General features: G+C 35.1%; 1 protein-coding gene across 1 annotated transcript in view; it reads left to right on the top strand.

Annotated features, from left to right (window-relative positions):
- Positions 1–20,059, top strand: part of TEX11 (testis expressed 11) — a 323,127-nt gene that overhangs the window by 59,572 nt on the left and 243,496 nt on the right. Inside the window, exon 8 of the mRNA XM_063084664.1 lies at positions 13,258–13,343. Within this exon, the coding sequence (XP_062940734.1) occupies positions 13,258–13,343 (86 nt within the window). The remainder of the gene's footprint in view (positions 1–13,257; positions 13,344–20,059) is intronic.

The following is a 20,059-nucleotide window of genomic DNA, read 5'->3' as shown; positions in this document are numbered from 1 at the left end:
TTGAATCTGGATGACTATTTCCTCCTCCAGATTTGGGAAATTTCCAGTCAATATTTCTTTAAATAAACTTTCTACCCCTTTCTTTCTCTTTTCTTCTTCTGAGATTTCCATAATTTATCTGTTCACTTGATGGTGTCCCTTAAATGTCATAGACTTTCTTTACTCTTTATCCTTCTTTTTCTGCTTTTCTTCTCTGACTGGATATTTCAAATGCTGATACTTTCTTCTGCTTGACCAAGTCTTCCATTTAAGATCTCTATTGCATTTTCCATATCAGTCATTGTGTTCTTCACCTCCAGAATTTGTTGGTTCTTTTTTATGATTTCTATCTCTTTCTTGAACTTCTCAATTTGTTTATGTATTGTTTTTGAGATTTTGTTAGTTGTTTATTGATGTTTTTTGTAGCTTCCTAAGCTTCTTTAAAACAATTATTTTGAATTCTTTGTCAGGTAATTTGTAGATCTCCATTTCTGGGGGATCAGTTTCTGGAAATTTATTGTTTTCCTTGGGTGGTGACACATTTCCTTGATTTTTATGTTCCTTGTTGTTTTGCATTTGAAGAAGTACCTCTTACAGGCTTTATGGACTGGATTCAGTAGGGAAAGGCCTTCACTTGTGGGTGTGTGCAAGGGTGCTGGCTAGGTGGTGTGCGGGGTGGTGCTGGTTCTGGATATTTGCAGGGATCCTGATTCTAGGGTTGCATGTGGGTGCTGGGGTTGGGAGTACAAGGTCGCATCAGCTCCATGGGACTTGTGTTGTCATCACTTCGGGAAGGAAACAGTATCTCATGCTCCAGGGAGATGCAGCTGTGTGGGCTCCAGGTGGCCCCAGCAGCTGGTGTCCACCTTGGCAAAGACTGACAGGGTCCTCTGCTGTGAAGACTGCAGTGATTCTCAGTGGTGAAGGCTTCTGGGATTTTCCTGTTCTCCTTTTCCGTCACTTTGGAACTTGTGACTGAGGGGATATCTCTAGGTATTGAGCTGTCCTGGCCTGTAGGATGGGGTGATTCAGGTAAAATGAAACTCTTCTTCCTATTGTTTTCTTTATGGTTATTCTCAGTTTTTGTTTTCCAGTCGGATACTTTGGCTTCTTAATTGATCTTTGTAGCTCTCTCAGAGCTATTTTTTTCTGTATATTATTTTTAAATCATTGCTTTTGTGGAGGGATGAGGGCTGGGATCTCATAATCTGCCATCTTGCTGGTGTCACTGGACTTCTTTGTATTTTTACATGTTTCCATCATTTTGAGTGCTTCCTTACTTTCTGGCACAATAAAATATTACACGCTCATTTTGTGTTTTTCTGCTCAAGCTATGGAATTAGCTATTTCTCTCAGGAGCCCTCCTTCCTTTTAGTGGTAAATCTTATCTAGAAACTAAGATCTGGACACTAAATATTCTATTACTTTTCGGGTGTCACTGCTCTTGGTCCCTCTCAGTGGAAAGAGCATATGCATACATACATAAATACACTCATATTTCTGTCACATTTGTCTGTATCATCTATTATCTATTTAACTATCTGTCTGTCTCTAAAATACTGAAAACCATGACACCTTCTATTTCAGTCCAGCAACAAAATGTTCATCCTAGTTTTCTCCCTTTCCATATTTCTAATTCTCTTTTCCAATAACAAAAAACTTGGCTTCAGTTATCCTTAACATATTTGTAATTTAATCAGACCCCCCTGTATGTTACCAATCTCCCATCTCCTCTGCTACCCTCTGCATTGTGAGGATGTCCTCTTCTCCCTTCTCATGTTCTGACTCTTCATTTTGGGACTCTTTCCCTAGGTGCTCACCCTTCTCATCCTGTTTCATCTCCTCTTACCATACCATTAGTTCATGTCGATATACTCTCACCCTGTTTGTGCTCTGACTGTACATACTCATCCCCTGGTTAGATGAATAATACTTTCTTATACTAGAATGATTGCATAAAATCTTTCCAGGGAGACCACTCAGTCCTCAGAGTCTTTGTCCCTCTGGAAAAGTAAAGAACTATAAAAATAAATTCCTGAAATATGTGGAATTCAAGTGGCTACTGCTACAGGAAGAGAAAGTACACAAAAACTGGATATCAGACATAGATGACTTGACATCAAGATGTCTCCAGTCCTTTTAAGATGGCTTTATGAATTTCTAGAAAACCTCAAACGAAAAAATACTCTAAAGCAAGTTAAACAGAATTAGCTTCTATTTTAAAGTAAATGTATGCCACACAACAGTTTTAGAAGCTTGATGGAGGTGTTGTAAAATCAATGAAATGGTCAGAAATAATGTTTTAGTGCTTAGCTTTTATAGGTGCATAGGAAAAAATTAACTGGAGTAATTGGAACATAGTGATGTTTTGTTTAGTGGAACTTCCTTGTTTAATGAGAGGCAGAAAATTCTTCTATTTGGAGCTTTTATTTAAAAATAGTGTTTGCATATACTTACCTTTGTAAGTATAAAATAGAGAATTTTTTGCTATTTGAGATTCTTGTAATTACACAAGGAGCTACTCACTATTGTAGTTAGTTGTGAGACCCTTTTCTGAAAATCACTGTCCACATTTGTAAAATGAGAGTGTGTGACAACATGGTCTCAAAGGTTCCTTCAAGAAAAATTCCAACCCTCAATTTAAAGAAACCCTGGGCCACAGTCCAGAGGGTATGTGTGTCCATGTGTGTATTTTTTTTTTATAGCAAAAGTCTCTGGTAGTAGTTTATTTACTTAGTTCTTTACCTCTTTCTCCTCAAAGTTTGGATTCTTAATCAAAATTATGTTTTGATTAGTTGGACTGTGTGTTCTGGCTCATGTTTATCATTTCATTCTTTAGTTTCCTTTAGAATTTATCTTCAGTGTAGAGTTTTACTTCATTGTGAAACTTTTATTTACACAAAGAAAATGGCCAATTGGTCCCTGAAATCCTTTGAGTAATTCGTTCAAGATACAGCTAGATTTAGTTACTGCTCTGTAGAGGCACAAAGCTTCTGAATGAGGTCTGGAGTGCTTAATATTTATTACAATTCTTTTCTTCTCCTTTGCCTATTTAAGTTTACCATTTTGTAGCCAAATCTTTGAAACATAATGTGTAATAGTTTGTACATTTCTCTCTGTTGTAAAATCCAATCTCATGGCACATAAATGAATTGTTCCTCTGGAAGTAAAATTCAGTTTTCTACTTGTTATGGCTAGCAGGCATGTAATTACTTTCCGTGACCCCTTCTACCCACTGCTTTGTGTATTAGAGAGAGTGTAATTCACTTAAGGGAATCTACTTTCATTCCAAACTCAAAATCATTTGAGCCTTAAAAATGACTCATTGGAATATTTGTAATGACATGTTCCATTAAATTTTAAGTGAGTTATATACTTTTAAACTAAATACCTACAGTGTATGGAAAACTTGGCCAGATTTGTTCATGTTGTTTGCTGCAGTGAGGCTCTTTATGTAGCCATTAGAATATTAATACTTATAACAAATATCAATTTTTTTTGTTTGTTAATTTTTCAGCTCAGGCTGTTGCTATTAGTTTTTAATGTGTGTAGCTTACTTTTTGTTTACTTATTATGTGTAATTTGTATTTTTTATCAGTGTATATGTGTAAGTTATTTAAAGAGAAAATAAGTGTATAATTATTGTTACAAAATCAGTGGTACCCCTCTCCCCACTTTTAGCTCACCTAATAGCTACTTTTAGTTATTTTAGGTGGTTCTTTTGGTATTTACCTCCATATCTGTAAATAGTGTTCTCGTTGCTTCTTGATTTTTTTACTTTTAGATATTATCTATTGACTTCTCACTTTAAAAGATGAATTTAGCTCCTTTTCTGCTTCCCTATATGTATCCCCAGTACACATATGCCCACTTCCTGTCATGCCTTCATTTCTGTATAGTTATACCATAGTTTTGGGTAGATTAATATTTAATATTTACACTGTAGTGTTTATATAAATACTATTCATAGTTTAACCATAAAAGGTACTATGATCACTTTTTTTCCTGCACAATATTTTGCTTTCTGTGGAGTTAGTAATTATATTGCTATTCCCTATCACTTAGTATTCTGTGTGATTAGTATTATTTATCTGAATTATGTAAATTTCCTTTCAATATGTTAGAACATATTAGTTATTTTATCAGTTTCAGTTTGTTGAAGAAATCACTGCCATAGTGTCCAATATGCTCTAATCTGGACAGGTTCCTGTCTAGGTATGTTGTAGAGTTGTTGTTTTCTGATTTTGCTCCTCCATTGACTTGGTAATTCCCTACAGCTCTATCTTAGATTGGATCTCTGTTTTTTGAGTCCTATGTCTTTCTTTTTCTGGTTTTACTCACTCATTTTTGTGGGGCATATCCTCCAGTAGCTTCCTGAGAATGGTTGCATGGGATGTAAATTGTTTAAAGACTTTGCATGTCTAAACATATTTTTATCCTACCATCACACTTAATTCATACTTTGACTAGATATAAAATTTTGGGTTGGAAAAAATTTTCTCTGAGCATTTTGAAAGCATCAGTTACATTGTTTTGTAGCTTCTGATATGACTATAGATAAATTGGATGCCATATTCATTCTTTTTCTTCTACAAGATTATCTTTCATATTTAATGAGGCAAAATTTACTTAACATAAATTAACCATTTTAGAGCTAAAGTGTACAATTCAGTGGCATTTAGTGTATTCACAATGTTGTGCAACCATCACATTTATCTAGTTTCAAAACATTTAAAAACCCTTAAAGGAAATCTCATACATATTACAGTCACTCCTAATTTCTTGCTCTTACCAGCACCTAATCTGCTTTCTTTCTCTATACATTTATCTGTTATAATATTCCATGGTATGGGTATAGGACATTTTATTTATTCATGAATCACTTGATGGACATTTGGGTTGTTGCCTCTGCTATTATGAAGCTGTTATAAACATTCATGCACAAGTTTTTAAAAATTTTTTAAAATTATTATTTATTTATTTATTTTTTACTTTATCAATATACAATATAGTTGATTTTCATGTCCCTTTACCAATTACTCCTTCCCCATTCCCTCTCCCCCCTCCCACCCATCAACATTATATCTGTTCACTGTCTTAACAAGTTGAAGGAATTGTGATTGTTGTGTCTTCTTCCCTGCCCCCCCATTTGCTTGTGTATTTATTTATTTATTTATTTTTAGTCCCCCACAAATAAGTGAGAACATGTGGTGTTTTTCTTTCTGTGCCTGACTTATTGCACTTAATATAGTTTTTTCTAAGTCCATCCATGTTGCTGTGAATGGTAGTATTTCATTCTTTTTTATAGCAGAGTAGAATTCCATTGTGTAGATATACCACAATTTCTGTATCCACTCATCTGATGATGGACTTTTGGGCTGGTTCAAATTCTTGGCTATTGTAAATAGTGCTGCAATAAACATGGGAGTACAGGTATCCATTCAACATGATGATTTCCATTCTCTGGTTATATTCCCAGCAATGGAATAGCTGGGTCACATGGTAGATCTATCTGTAATTGTTTGAGGAACCTCCATACCATTTTCCATAAAGTCTGCACCATTTTGCAGTGCCACCAACAGTGTAGGAGGGTTCTTTTTTTTCTGCAACCTTGCCAGCATTTAACATTCTCAGTCTTTTGGATATTAGCCATCCTAACTAGAGTGAGATGGTATCTCAGTGTGGTTTTGATTTGCATTTCCAGAATGCTGAGTGATGTTGAGCATTTTTTCATGTGTCTTTTGGTCATTCGTATATCTTCCTTTGAGAAATGCCTTTTTAGTTCCTTTTCCCATTTTTAATTTGGGTTACTTGGTTTTTTGCTGTAAAGTTGTTTGAGTTCCTTGTTTATTCTGGATATTTATCCTTTGTCAGATGTATATTTTGCAAATATTCTCTCCCACTCTGTTGGTTGTCTTTCACTCTGTTAATTGTTTCTTTTGCTGTGCAGAAGCTTTTTAGTTTGATATAATCCCATTTGTTTATTTTCCCTTTAGTTGCCTGTGCTTTTGGAGTCATATTCATGAAGTCTGTACCCAATCCTACTTCCTGGAGTGTTTCCCCTATGTTTTCTTTAAGGAGTTGTATTGTTTTGGGATGTATATTTAATTCTTTAATCCTTTTTGAGTTGATTTTGGTATATGGTGAGTGGTATGGGTCTAGTTTCATTCTCCTGCATATGGATATCCAGTTTTCCCTGCACTATTTGCGGAAGAGGCAGTCTCTTCCCCAGTGTGTAGACTTGGTGCCTTTTTCAAAGATCAGATGGCTGTAGGTGTATGGGTTGATTTCCGGATTCTCTATTCTGTTCCATTTATCTGTGAGTTTGTTTTTATGCCAGTACCATGCTGTTTTGGTTATTATAGCTTTGTATTATAGTTTAGGGTCCAGTTGTGTTTTGCCCTCAGCTTTATTTTTTTGCTCAGAATTGCTTTAGCTATTCGTGGTCTGTTGTTATTCTATATAAATGTCTGGATAGTTTTTTCCATTTCAGAGAAAAATGTCATCGAATTTTGATGGGGATTGTATTGAGTTTGTAGGTCACTTTGGGGAGTATGGACATTTCACAATGTTAATTTTTCCAATCCAAGAGCATGGGATATCTTTCCATCTTCTTGTGTTCTCTTTAATTTCTCTCAACAGTGGTTTGTTGTTCTCATTGTAGAGATTTTTCACATCCTTGGTTAGCTTTATTCCTAAGTATTTTATTTTTTTGGTGGCTAGTGTAAATGGGCTACCTTTCTTGATTTCTTTTTCTGCATGTTCACTGTTGGAGTATAGAAATGCTACTGATTTTTGTGTGTTGACTTTGTATCCTGCAGCTTTGCTGAAATCATTTATCAACTCAGAGAGTTTTTTGTGGAGGCTTTAGGCTGTTCGATATATGGGATCATATCATCTGTAAACAGGGACATTTGATTTCATCTTTTCCAATATGGATGCCCTTTATTTCCTTCTCTTCTCTGATTGCTCTGGCTAATACTTCCAACACTGTGATAAGTAGGAGTGGTGAGAGTGGGCATCCTTGTCTTTTTCCTGTTTTTAAATGAAAAGCTTTCAGCTTTTCCCCATTCTGGATGATATTGGCAGTGGGCTTATCATATATGGCTTTAATTATGTTGAGATATTTTCTGTCTATACCTACCTTGTAGAGAGTCTTTATCCTGAATGAATGTTGAATTTTGTCATTTTCTATAGAAATGATCATATGGTCTTTGTCTTTGGTTTTATGGATGTGGTGTATCACATTTATTGACTTATCACAGGTTTTCAAAAAATCTTTAAAAATGGAGGTGAAATTCACATATCATAAAATCAACCATTTATTTATTTAATTTTTAAAAAATGTGTTTTTTTTATTGGTTATGAATATTTATGGGGTACAAAGCAAATTGTCACCACTTGTGCCTAAGATGGGATTGCCAGATTCAAACTGGCAGCATGTCCAGTCCCTGAAATTGTGATTATAGGGCCGGCCCTGTGGCTCACTTGGAGAGTGCATCGCTGGTAGCACCGAGGCCGTGGGTTCGGATCCTATATAGGGATGGCCCTTGTGCTCACTGGCTGAGCGTGGGTGTGGATGATACTGTGCCGAGGGTTGCAATCCCTTTACTGGTCGGGGAAAAAAAAAAAAAAGAAATTGTGATAATACCCTGCATCACCCACCCAATTATCCCTGACCTCCCGCCCCATCCCCCTTTTCCCACTCCACTCTTTTTTTAAAAAAAATTTATTTTATTTTGTCAATATACAATGTGGTTGATTATTGCAGCCCATTTCCGAAACCTCCCTCCCTCCTCCTTCTCCCCCACTCCCTCTCAACAAATCTCCTTTCTGTTTGCTTGTCTTATCAGCTTCAAGGAATTGTAATTGTTGTGTCTTCTCCCCCCCCACCTCCCCCCCGGTTGTTTGTGCATTTATTTATTTTTAGCTCCCACAAAAAAGTGAGAACATGTGATATTTCTCTCTCTGTGTCTGACTTGTTTCACTTAATATAATTCTCTCTAGGTCCATCCCTCTTGTTGCAAATGGCAGTATTTCATTCTCTTTTATAGCAGAGTAGTATTCCATTGTGTAGATATACCACATTTTTCATATCCAATCATCCATCGATGGACATTTGGGCTGGCTCCATGTCTTGGGTATTATAAACAGAGCTATGATGAACATGGGAGTGCAGGTATCCTTTCAACATGATGATTTCCAATACTCTGGGTATATACCCAGATGTGGGATTGAAGGATTGTGTGGAAGATCTATCTGTAGTTGTTTGAGAATCCTCCATACTGTTTTCCCTAGTGGTTGTACCAATTTACAGTCCCACCAACAGTGTATGAGCATTCCCTTCTCTCTTCATCCTAGCCACCATTTGTTATTCTCTGTCTTTTTGATTATAACCAATCTAACTGGGGTGAGATGATATCTCAGTGTGGTTTTAATTTTCATTTCCCTGATGACTAGTGATGTTGAGCATTTTTTCATGTATCTCTTGGTCATCTCTCTGTCTTCCTTTGAAAAATGTCTATTCAGCTCCTTTGCCCATTTTTTAATTGGGTTATTTGTTATTTTACTGTGTAATTTTTTGAGTTCCTTGTATATTATGGATGTTAATCTCTTGTTGGATACATAGTTAGCAAAAATTTTTTCCCTCTCTGTAGGTTGTCATTTCACTCTGTTGTTTCCTTTGCTGTGTTACAAAACAATTTGAATGTAATTAACACTACTGAACTATACACTTAAAAATGGATAAGATGGTAAGTTTTATGCATTTTGAAAAAAATAGTTTTTATTTCCATTTTAGTAGGGTTTCAGGACAGAGCTGTGGTTAATGTGTGTGCTCAATTTAGAGTCTTTAACAAGAATTTAATGGTGGCTTTTTTTTCTTGTTTTCTATTTGTTCCCTCTGTGTTTTGTTCCTCTGTTTGGTGTTTCCCACCTTTCTGTGGGTTAGATGAACATTTTTAGGATTACATATTATTTTCACATGCTTTTCTGAGGACAGCGGTCATGTTGGATTTCTGCCCACCCTAATCCAGTATCACTTCGATTACACTGCAAAGACCCTATTTGTAAATAAGGTCACATTCATAGGTTTCAGGTGGATGTGAATTTTAGGGTACATTATTTAACGCAGTACAGTTTTGATAAGGAAGTCCTTCTACTTTGTTGTTCTTCAGCATTACATTAGCTGTTCTTGACCATTTACTCTTTTATATTCATTTTAGAGTTAGCTTGTCCAGTTTGGTGAAAAGCTCTATTGGGGTATTGATTTAAATGGCATAGAATTTATAGATTGATTTAGAGAGTTCCACTATCTTTATAATCTTGGATCACTGTATCTGTGAATGTGATATATTCTATTTATATAATGTTTTAAAATGTCCTTCAACATCGTTTTGTATTTTTTTATAAAGATATTTTGCATTCAATTGCTGTCATAAGTAATATATTTTAAAGATTATATTTTTAAACTGTTACTAATATATAAGAATGCGGTTTATTTTAAGTGTTTATTTAATATCCAGCACTTTCTCTGACTTCTCTTAACATTCTTCTAGTAATTTTATCTATAAAGTTTCTTGGATCATTTACATTTACATGTTTTTACTGTCTTTTTTGACTCTGGCCTTGTTGCTATCTGTTTCAGATTATAAATTACTAGAGGACAGAGACCTTTCTTTAATATGTTTTGTAGAGTAAATGCACATTGAGTTATATACTGAATGATATGAAAGGAAATTCTTGAATAGTATTCAGGGAAAGAAAACTTGTGGTATCTTGCACAGTGTTAGGGATAGTAAAGGGTAAACCAAATGTAGAGAGAGTAAAGGGCTGAATCAAAGGATGCAGGATGATATGTAACTGAAGAGTAAGTATGCCTTCATTAGGATGGGGCTACTTGTAAAGGGCCTTTAAGTCCAGAGTTAAGAGTTTGTATTTTATTTGGAAGGTGGTCGATGGAACTATACTGTTAGGAAAATCATGCTTTTAATTCTAAAGATCAATAAAATTATTTAAAAATGTCTGTTTTTGATTGGCTTAAGGTCTAGACAAGGGACCTGAAAATCTAGGGCAGGAAATCTTATAATGATAGGAAATGATGAGATAAATGTTGGAGAAGAATTAACAGAATGTTGTTCACTTAAAAAGAAATAATAAATTGAATAAACCAACTTTGTTGTGAGACATTTTTCCTGTATCCCCAAACTAGATTAGGAATCACTGTGAAGTGCTGGCATGAAGGGAGAAGGTAACCCTGTATTGTTATTCAGAGGCAGAGAAACTTATTTTGAAAATTGGTTGTGTATGTTTGTATCTTAGAGAGCACCCCAAGAAATAACTAATGAGCTATTGTTGATTATTACTGAGATATCTGAGGATTAGAGAAAGCTGAATAAGGGAGGGGTTGGAGGGTAAATGTCTTTTTTTTTTTTTAAAAAAGATGACCGGTAAGGGGATATCAACCCTTGGCTTGGTGTTGTCAACACCACGCTCAGCTAGTGAGCCAACCGGCCATCCCTATATAGGATCCGAACCCCTGGCCTTGGTGTTATCAGCACCGCACTCTCCCGAGTGAGCCACGGGCCGGCCCGAGGGTAAATGTCTTAAAGCCAGGCAATTATCATTCAATTTTTGCCACACTAGTATAATTGAACAAAATGTATAAAATACATGATGTGTAAATGTTTAAAAGACAACAAAATCAGAAAGAAAAATAGCTTGGAAACTTGGGACTGAAAAAAGAATAGGAGGTTTGTATATTAGTCTGTTTCTGTTGCTTATAACAAACTTCCTGAAACTGGGTAATTTATAAGGAAATGAAATTTATTTCTTACAGTTTTGGAGGCTGCGAAGTCCGGGGCACACATCTGATGAGGGCCTTCTTCTTGGCGGGGGCTCTGTATAGTGTCCCATGGCAATGCAGGCTATCTCATGGTGATAATCCCAACAGCAAGAGAGCTAAGCTTCTTACTAGCTCTCCTTATGAACCCATCAGAACCACACCCATGACAACCCTTTAAACCATCAACCCATTACTCCATGAATGGATCAGTCCATTCATGAGGGAACAGTCCTCGAGATCCACTCACCTCTTGGAAAAGGTCCTACCTTGCCCCAACATGTTGGCCCCACCTTCTACCACCATATTGGGAGTTAAGTTCCCCAACATGAGCTTAGGGGTACATTGAAAACACAGCAGTTATTATTATTCTTACATGTTGCCTGTTGATAGAAAAAGCAGTTTGCTTTTTCTAAATTTTGAAAGCCTAATTTGCAAAGTAAGTTGCAGAAAAATACGTTTTTTAGTTTATTAAAAATAAAAAGCCTCGTACTGAACTGGAAAGTCAGTGATCAAACTCATTTTTAGCAGCAATAGCTAATTGGGTTTATCATCATTCTATATAGTCTCATGTTGGCATTGTAACATTATGTATTAGGTTGGAGGTGTCATTTCTGGGCTAGTTGATGTAGCAATGGCTAGAGATTCTAGAGATCCCTTGTGTTCTGGAGCTCCCATAGGTCCCTTTCTGTATATTTACAATAGATTTATAGATATACCTTCTTAGTATTATTTTTACCATTGTGTCCTTGCTTGCAAAATGAGATATTAGCACTTTATGGAAGGCTAGGAACATATTCTTTAAACAGATACTTTTGTGAATCTTAGTACTTCATACCCTATGTTAGAAATGTTTCATGAGGACAGGGATATTTGTCTGTTTTCTTCACTGATGTATCTCTAATGCCTACTAGATGGGAGATGCTTAGTAAATAGTTATTGAATGTGTAAGTGAATGAATGAGAGAATGCAGTAATATTGGTTGTAAAAACTTTTTTGTGATTATATTCAGAAATGCTGCAGGTCTCTTGAAAGATCTTTTAGTCTTTTGTAGCTTTGTTAGAAGTTTGTTATTGTGTATTGTTTTCTCCCCTAGGAAGTAGCATTTAATGTAAGTGCACTTGAAGGGATTGTGAGGTCAGAGACATAAATACTGAGGAAATAAAATAAAAGCTCAGTACACATAAATCAGAAATTTTATTTTCCATTTTTCTTGGTACAAGGCTTCTCTGTAGCAAGTGTGTGTGAACTGCATTATTCCAGTATAGCTACATTATTGGCATGACCCTGTGTGAACCTGTGAGATCTGGGGCATGTAATGAGTTAAGCTGTTACTGATGAAGGGTCAGGAATGTGTTTAAATACCTCTGGACTCTTGCCAGACCCACATTTCCAAGATTATTCTTTATTTTAGATTCAAATATACAGTATATCAGATGTGCTTAAGAATGCACACAGAACTATTTTCTGAATTTACTGTAATTCAAAGAGAAACTTTTTGAAGCGAGACAGGTCTTTATACATTACTTAAGAATAACTTGCCTCAGATCTTGGATTCTTAATTGAGGATCTGCTTTTTACTCAGGTAAAGCTTCTAAAGGACTCCTTCATATGAGTATAATCAAATTCTGGATAGGTGGTTTCTATAAATACTTTGGATAAATTATTAGAATTGAAATTTCTCCCATGCCATTTCCCAGTATTTCAAGAGACAAAAAATCTATTAAACATGGCATTGATGCAAGGGGAGTGCTGATTAACCCATAAGAGTATTTTCCTGTGGCACCATTTACAGACTTGTTCCTACTTTCATCTCAGTGGTAATTTATGTAATGAAAATTTTTGTTGTTTCTAAAGTGTCCATTAAACTAATTATTTCTGAATAAGTCTTATGACTGGATAGTGGTTTGGACATATTTCTGAAACTTAGAATTTTTTAAAGATGTATTAATTTTGAAAAAGAATCATTCATTTTTCTCTCCTTACTATTGATTTTTTTGTCTTTGAGCATACTTTCTGCTCTGATGACTTTTACTGACTCTGGCAAGCTGAAGCCTGTCTTTTTGCTGGGTAGTGATTGGGTTTCTCATTTTCTGTTACAAAGGACCTTTCAAGTTCTATTAGTAATCTATTGTAATGCTTTTGTATACATAAGTAATGCCCCAACCTGAATGTTTTGTAGCTCTTCTTTATATAAATTGAGAGATTTTAATAAGGAAGTTATTTTGATGTACAGAGCATGTTAAGTATGTTTTAGAGACTAAACAAGCTGGCCAGTTAGCTCAGTTGGTTAGAGTGAGATGTTGTAACATCGAAGTCAAGGGTTTGGATCTCCCGTACTGGCCAGCCACCAAGAAAAAAAAGGACTAAACAGCTATAGTTTTTAACGTTAAGGAACATGAATCTGATGCTTTTTCTTTTTTCTTTTTGGATTGCAGACAGGATATCTTCATATTCTCTGTTACAATTTTGGAGTAAAAACCTACAATCAGAATAACTATGAAGAAAGTTCTTTCTGGCTTAGGTAATATAAACAAAAAAAATGAATGTAAATTAAGGAATATTGTCATAGAGGTAAGTTGATATTTACTGAAGGGTACTTTGGCAGTTTAAACTTCTGTGACTTCAAAAGCTAACATGCTAAATTTATTTACTTCTTTAACATGTATTGTTTATTATTCTTACATGTTGCCTGTTGATAGAAATATTCATTCTCTTCTTAATATAATATAAGAGCATGCTCCTCCCCACCATTCCTCCTTTGCATCTCTGTCAGGAGTATGGAAAATTTTTTTATTGCTGCTTTGGTACTTATTGCTGTCTGACATCCCAGAGTATAGGGTGTGTGTGTGGGGGGGGTGTTGGGGAGTAGGATCAGCTAAAATGATTAGTCTTAGATGAATTTTGGGTTTTTTTTTTTCCTATTCATTTTTTTATTTTAGTATTTACTTGTACATATTTGTGGGATACAGTGAGTGTGTTGTTTCAATACATTCTTCACTTAAGGTAGATACCCATTAGGGTTTTGTACCCATTAGTCCACCACTTCTTCTTCCCCCCACTCCCATCCCCAGCCTCTGGTAACCATTATTCTACTCTCTACTTCTATGAGAACCATTTTTTTTTTTTTTTAAGATTCCACATATGAGTGAGATCATGTGGTATTTGTCTTTCTGTGCCTGACTTATTACTTCACTTAACATGATGGTTTCCAGTTCCATCCATGTTGTTGTAAATGATAGGATATCATTTTTTATTATAGCTGAATAGTATTCCATTATGTATATATACCACAGTTTCCACAGTTTTTTTTTTATCCATTCATCTATCCATGGGCATTTAGGTTGATTTCATCTCTTGGCTATTGTGAATAGTGCTGTGATGCACATGGGAGTCCAGGTGTTTTTTTGATATATTGATTTCATTTCCTTTAGGTATATACCCAGTAGTAGGATAGCTGGGTCTTAAAGTAGATATATTTTTAGTTCTCTGAGGAACCTCCATACTATTTTCCACAATGGTTGTACCAATTTACATTCCCACCAGCAATGCAGGAGAGTTCCTTTTCTCCCTATCCTCACCAGCATTTGTTACTCTTTGTCTTGTTGGTAATAGCCATTCTAACTGGAGTGAGATGACATCTCATTGTGGTTTTAATTTGCATTTCTGTAATAATTAGTGATTTTGAACATTTTTTCTTGTGCCTGTTGGCCATTCATATGTCTTCTTTTGAGAAATGTCTGTTCAAGTCCTTTGCCCATTTTTTAAATGTTTTTTTTTTCTTTTGAGTTGTTTGAGTTCCTTATATATTCTGCATATTAGCCCCTTATCTGATGTATAGTTTACAAATCATTTCTCCCATTCTGTAGGTTGTCTCTGTTGATAGTTCCCCTTGCTGTGCAGAAGCTTTTTAGTTTGTAGGCCCCTTATGCGTTTTTGCTTTAGTTGCCTGTCCCTTTGTAGTCCTGTTCAAGAAAGTGCTACCCACTCCTATTTTGTATAGCATTTCCCTTATGTTTTCTCCTACTAGTTTCATAGTTTCAGGTCTTAAATTTACATCTTTAATCCATTTCGGGATGATTTTTGTGTATGGTCAGTGTATTAGTCCATTTCTGTTGCTTATAACAAAATACCTGGAATTGGGTAATTTGTAAGAAAACAAAATTTATTGCTTACAGTTTCTGAGGCTAGGAAATCGAAAGTCCAGGGGATATATCTGGTGAAGGTCTTCCATGGTGGTGGCTTCAGTGACACATTGCAAGATGGCAGAATCAGAGAAAGAGAGACTCTTATGTGCTCTCCTTTTGAAGCCCTCAGAACCTCACCCATGACCACCATTATTAATCCATTCATTAGGGCATGGTCCTCAGAATCTAATCACTTTCTTCAAGGCCCTACCCAATTACCATAATAGGATTTCCCATCCTCTTAACAGTCAGAGTGGAGATTAAGCTTCTAATACATAAAACTTGGGTGACAGAATTGAATCCTTATCAGTGACAGATAGGGGTCTAGTTTCAGTCTTCTGCGTGTATATATCTATTTATCCCAGCACCATTTATCGAAGAGGCTCTCCTTTCCCCATCATATATTCTTGGAACCATTGTTGAAAATCAGTTGGCTGTAAGTGCATGGGTTTATTTCTGGGCTCTCTGTTCTGTTCCATTTGGCTATTTGTCTATTTTTATTCCAGTACCCATTCTGTTTATGTTACTGTAGCTTTATAGTATATTTTGAAGTCAGGAAGTGTGATGCCTCCAACTTTGTTCTTTTTGTTCAAGATTGCTTTAGATATATGTGGTCTTTTGTGGTTCTGTACAAATTTTAAGATCTTTTTTTCTATTTCTGTGAAGAATGTCATTTGTATTTTCATAGGGATTGCATTGAATGTGTAGGTTGCTTTCACTAATATGGACATTTTGATGATTTAATTATTCCAACCCATGAACATGGGATATCTTTCCATTTCTTTGTGTCCTCTTCAGTATTTTTCACCAATGTTTTATAGTTTTCTTTGTAGAGATCTTTCATCTCCTTCATTAAATTTACTCCTAGGTATTTTATTTTTTTGCTAGCTATTGTGAATGGGATTGCTTTCTTGATTTCTTTGTCTATTTTGTTGTTGATGTATAGGAAGGCTATTGATTTTTGTGTGTTGATTTTGTACTCTCCCTCTATACTGAATTCATTTATTACTTATAGTAATTTTTTGGTGTAGTCTTTAGGGTTTTCTATGTATATGACCATGTCATCTGCAAATAGGGATAATTTGACTTCCTCCTTTCTGATTTGGATGCTCTCTGTTGCTTTCTCTTGCCTTATTGCCCTGGCTAGAACTTCCAGTAATATGTTGAATAAGGGTGGGGAAAGTGGGCATCCTTGTCTTGTTCCAGATCTTAGAGGAAAAGCCTACAACTTTTGTTCATCCAGTATGATATTAGCTATGGGATTGTCATATTCGGCCTTTATTGTGTTGAGGTCCATTTCTTCTGTACCTAATCCGTTGAGTGTTTTTATCACAAAGTGGTGTTAGGTTTTATCAAATTCTTTTTCTGTGTCTATTTAAACGATCATATGGTTTTCTCCCTCATTCTGTTGATGTGATGTATCCCATTTATTTATTTGTGTTTGTTGAACCATCCTTGCATCACTGGGTTGAATCCTACTTGATTGTGGTGAATAACCTTTTTAATGTGTTGCTGGATTCTGTTTCCTAGCATTTTGTTGAGGAGCTTCACATCTGTGTTCACTAGGGATATTCGTCTGTAGTTTACTTTTTTTGTTTTATCTTTTTTGGTTTTGGTATGAGGGTAATGCTGGCCTCATAGAATGACTTTAGAAGTATTCCATCCTCTTTAATTTTTTGGAAGAGTTTGAGAAGAATTGGTATTAGTTCTTTTTTAAGTGATTGGTAGAATTCAGCAGTAAACTCATCTCATCGTGGGCTTTTCTTTGTTGGGAGGCTTTTTATTAGTTTCCACCTCATTACTCATTATCGGTCTTTTTAGGTTTTCTAATTCTTCATGATTCACCTTTGGTAAGTTGTATGTGTCCAGGAATTTATCCATTTCTTCTAGGTTTTCTAGTTTGTTTGCATATCGTTGTTTGTAGTAGTCTCTTATGCTCCTTTGTGTTTCTGTGATATCAGTTGCAATGTCTTTTTCATTTTTGATTTTGAGTCTTCTCTTTTTTTCTTCATTATTTTAGCTAAAGGTTTATCAATTTTGTTTATCTTTTTAAAAAACCAACTCTTTGTTTCTTCAATCTTTTGTATTGTTTTTTAAATCACCAATTCATTTATTTCTGCTCTGTCTTTATTTCTCTCCTTTTACCAATTTTGGGTTTGGTTTATTCTTGTTTTTCTAGTTCCTTGAGTTGTAACATTAGGTTGTTTATTTGAAGTCTTTTATGATGTAGGCATTTATTGCTAAAAAATTTCCTCTTAGAACTGCTTTTGTTGTATCCCATAGGTTCTGATATGTTGTGTTTTTATTTTCACTTGTCTTCAGGAATTTTTAAATTTCCTTTTAGATTTCTTCTTTGACCAATTTGTGGTTTAGGATCATGTTGTTTAATTTCCATATATTTGTACCATTTCCAGAGTCCCTTTTGTTGTTGATTTCTAGTTTTATTCCATTGTGGTTAGACAAGATATTTGATATGATTTCAGTTTTTTAAAGTATGTTGAGACTTGTTTTGTGACATAAACAATTCTAGAGAATGTTCTGTGTGCTGCTGAGAAGAATGTGTATTCTGCATCTGTTGGATGAAGTGTTCTGTAAATGTCCATTAGATTCAGTCCTCGTAGAGTAGAGATTCATTCTGATGTTTCTTGGTTAACTTTCTGTCTGGATAATCTGTCCTTTGTTGAAAGTGGGATTTTATAGCCCACAATTATTATTGTGTTGGAGTCGACCTTTCCTGTTAGCTCCAATTGTAATTGCTTTGTATATCTGGATGCTCTGATGTTGGATGCATATATATTTAGAATTGTTATATCCTCTTGTTGAATTGATTCCTTTATCATGATATAATGACCTTATCTTTTCAGACTTTTCTTGGCTTGAAGTCTATTTTATTTGATATAAGTATAGCTACTCCTGCTCTTTTTTGGTTTGTATTTGCATGAAATATCTTTTTCCTGTCTTTCACTTTCAGTTGATGTGTGTCTTTATAGAGGAAGTGAGTTTCTTGTAGGCAGCATATTTTTGATTTTTGTTTTATAATTCATGGATCCACTCAGTGTCTTTTAATTGGAGCATTTGATCCATTTACATTTAGAGTTATGATTGATATATAGGGTCTTGTTACTAACTTTTTATTTATTTATTTTCTGGTTGTTTTGCAGATCTCTTTTTTTCCCCTCATCTTACTGTTTTCATTTATGATTGAGTAGCTTTCTCTAGCAGTATATTTTTATTTCTCACTATTTGTTGTTAGTATGTTTCTTATAAGTTTTTCTGTTATGGTTACCATGAGACTTACAAAACATGTTATAGTTATAACAGATTATTTTAAACTAATGATGACTTAAGTCTGATATCTAAGATAAAAGAAAAAAACTAAAGCCAACTCTGTGCTTTGGTGTCATTCTACACACTTTTTGACATTTTGTTGTTTCATGTTACACCTTTTAATATTGCCTGTCTCTTATATGGTTGTTGTATATGTTATTGTCTTATTAGGTTTGCCCTTTAATCATACTATGGATATAAGTGGTTTATTCACCACCGTTACAACATTGGAGTATTCTGAGATTGTTTGTAAACTTACTTTACTAATGAGTTATGCACCTTAAAATGTTTCTTGATGCTCCTTAGCATTGTCTTTCAGATTAAAGAATTCTTTTTAACATTTCTTGTAAGTCAGGTCCAGTGTTGATGAATTCCCTTCAGTTTTGTTTCTCTGGGAATGTCTTTATTTCTCCTTCATATTTGAATGTTAGTTTTGCTGGATACAGAATTCTTGGCTGACGGTTTTTCTTTCAGCACATTGAATATATCATCCCATTCTCTTCTGGACTGTGGGATTTCTACAGAGAAGTCTGCTAAGAGGCATATTTGGGCTTCGTTGAATATTATGTGTTTCTTTTCTCTTTCAGTATTCTTTGTCTTTGGTTTTTGATAATTTGATTATGATGTCTGTTCTCACTTGCTTTCAACCTGGAGAACCTCCCTTTGTATTTGTTGTAAGGCAGATTGGCTTGTAAGAAATTCTGTCACTTCTTGTTTATCTGTGAATGTATTTATTTAGTCTCCATTTTGAAAGTTTTTTTAATTGAAATATAATTGATTGTATATGTCTGCGGGGTACAGTGTTGAACATCAATCCCTGCATGCAATATGTGATCCTCAAATCAGGAAAATTGCTGTATTTATCATTACACAATGTAATCATTTTTTGAGGCGCTTTACCAATTTCTTTCTAGCCCCCTCCCCCTCCCCCTTTCCCTCCTCTGGTTACTTCAGTTCTGTTCTGTCCGTTTGAAAGTTCAACAATTATTTTGATTGTTGTTTCTTCCTTCCTTCCTTATTTATTTATTTCTATTCCTTTTAGCTCCTACTTATGAGTGAATACATTCTATATTTCTCTTTCTGTTCCTGGCTTATTTCACTTAACAGAATTTTCTCTAAGTTCATCCATGTTGCTTTCATTCTTTTTTATGGCAGAGTAGTATTCCATTTTGTATATATACCACATTTTCCTTATCCAATCATCCGTCTATAGACATTTAGGTTGGTTCTAACTCTTAGCTATTGTAAATAGAGCTGATAAACATGTGAGTCCAGGTATCCCTTCTACATGATCATTTCCATTCCTTTGGGTATATTTCCAGCAGGGGGATATATGGAAGTTCTGTCTGTAGTTGTTTGAGAAGTGTCCATACTGTTTTCCATAATGGCTGTACTAATTTATAGTCCCACCAACAATGTTAGAGGGTTCCCCTTTCTCTGCATCCTTGCCAGCATTTGTTATTCTGTCTTTTTGGTAATGGCCAGTCTAATCGGTGTGAGATGATCTCTCAGTGTGGTTTTGATTTGCATTTCCCTGCTGCTTAGTGATGTTGAGCATTTTTTCACATGTCTGTTGCCCCTTTTAAAATTCGGTTAATTGTTCTTTCACTGTTAAGTTGTTTGAGTTTCTTGTATATTCTGGATATTAATCCCTTGTGGGATGCATAGTTTGCAGATATTTTCTCCCATTTTGTAGGTGGTCTTTTTGCTCTGTTAATTGCTTCCT

Source organism: Cynocephalus volans, chromosome X (assembly GCF_027409185.1).
Source record: "Cynocephalus volans isolate mCynVol1 chromosome X, mCynVol1.pri, whole genome shotgun sequence".
Lineage (NCBI taxonomy): Eukaryota > Metazoa > Chordata > Mammalia > Dermoptera > Cynocephalidae > Cynocephalus > Cynocephalus volans.
The sequence above is the reverse complement of the archived record's forward strand: the minus strand, read 5'-3'. Positions and strand labels throughout refer to the sequence as shown.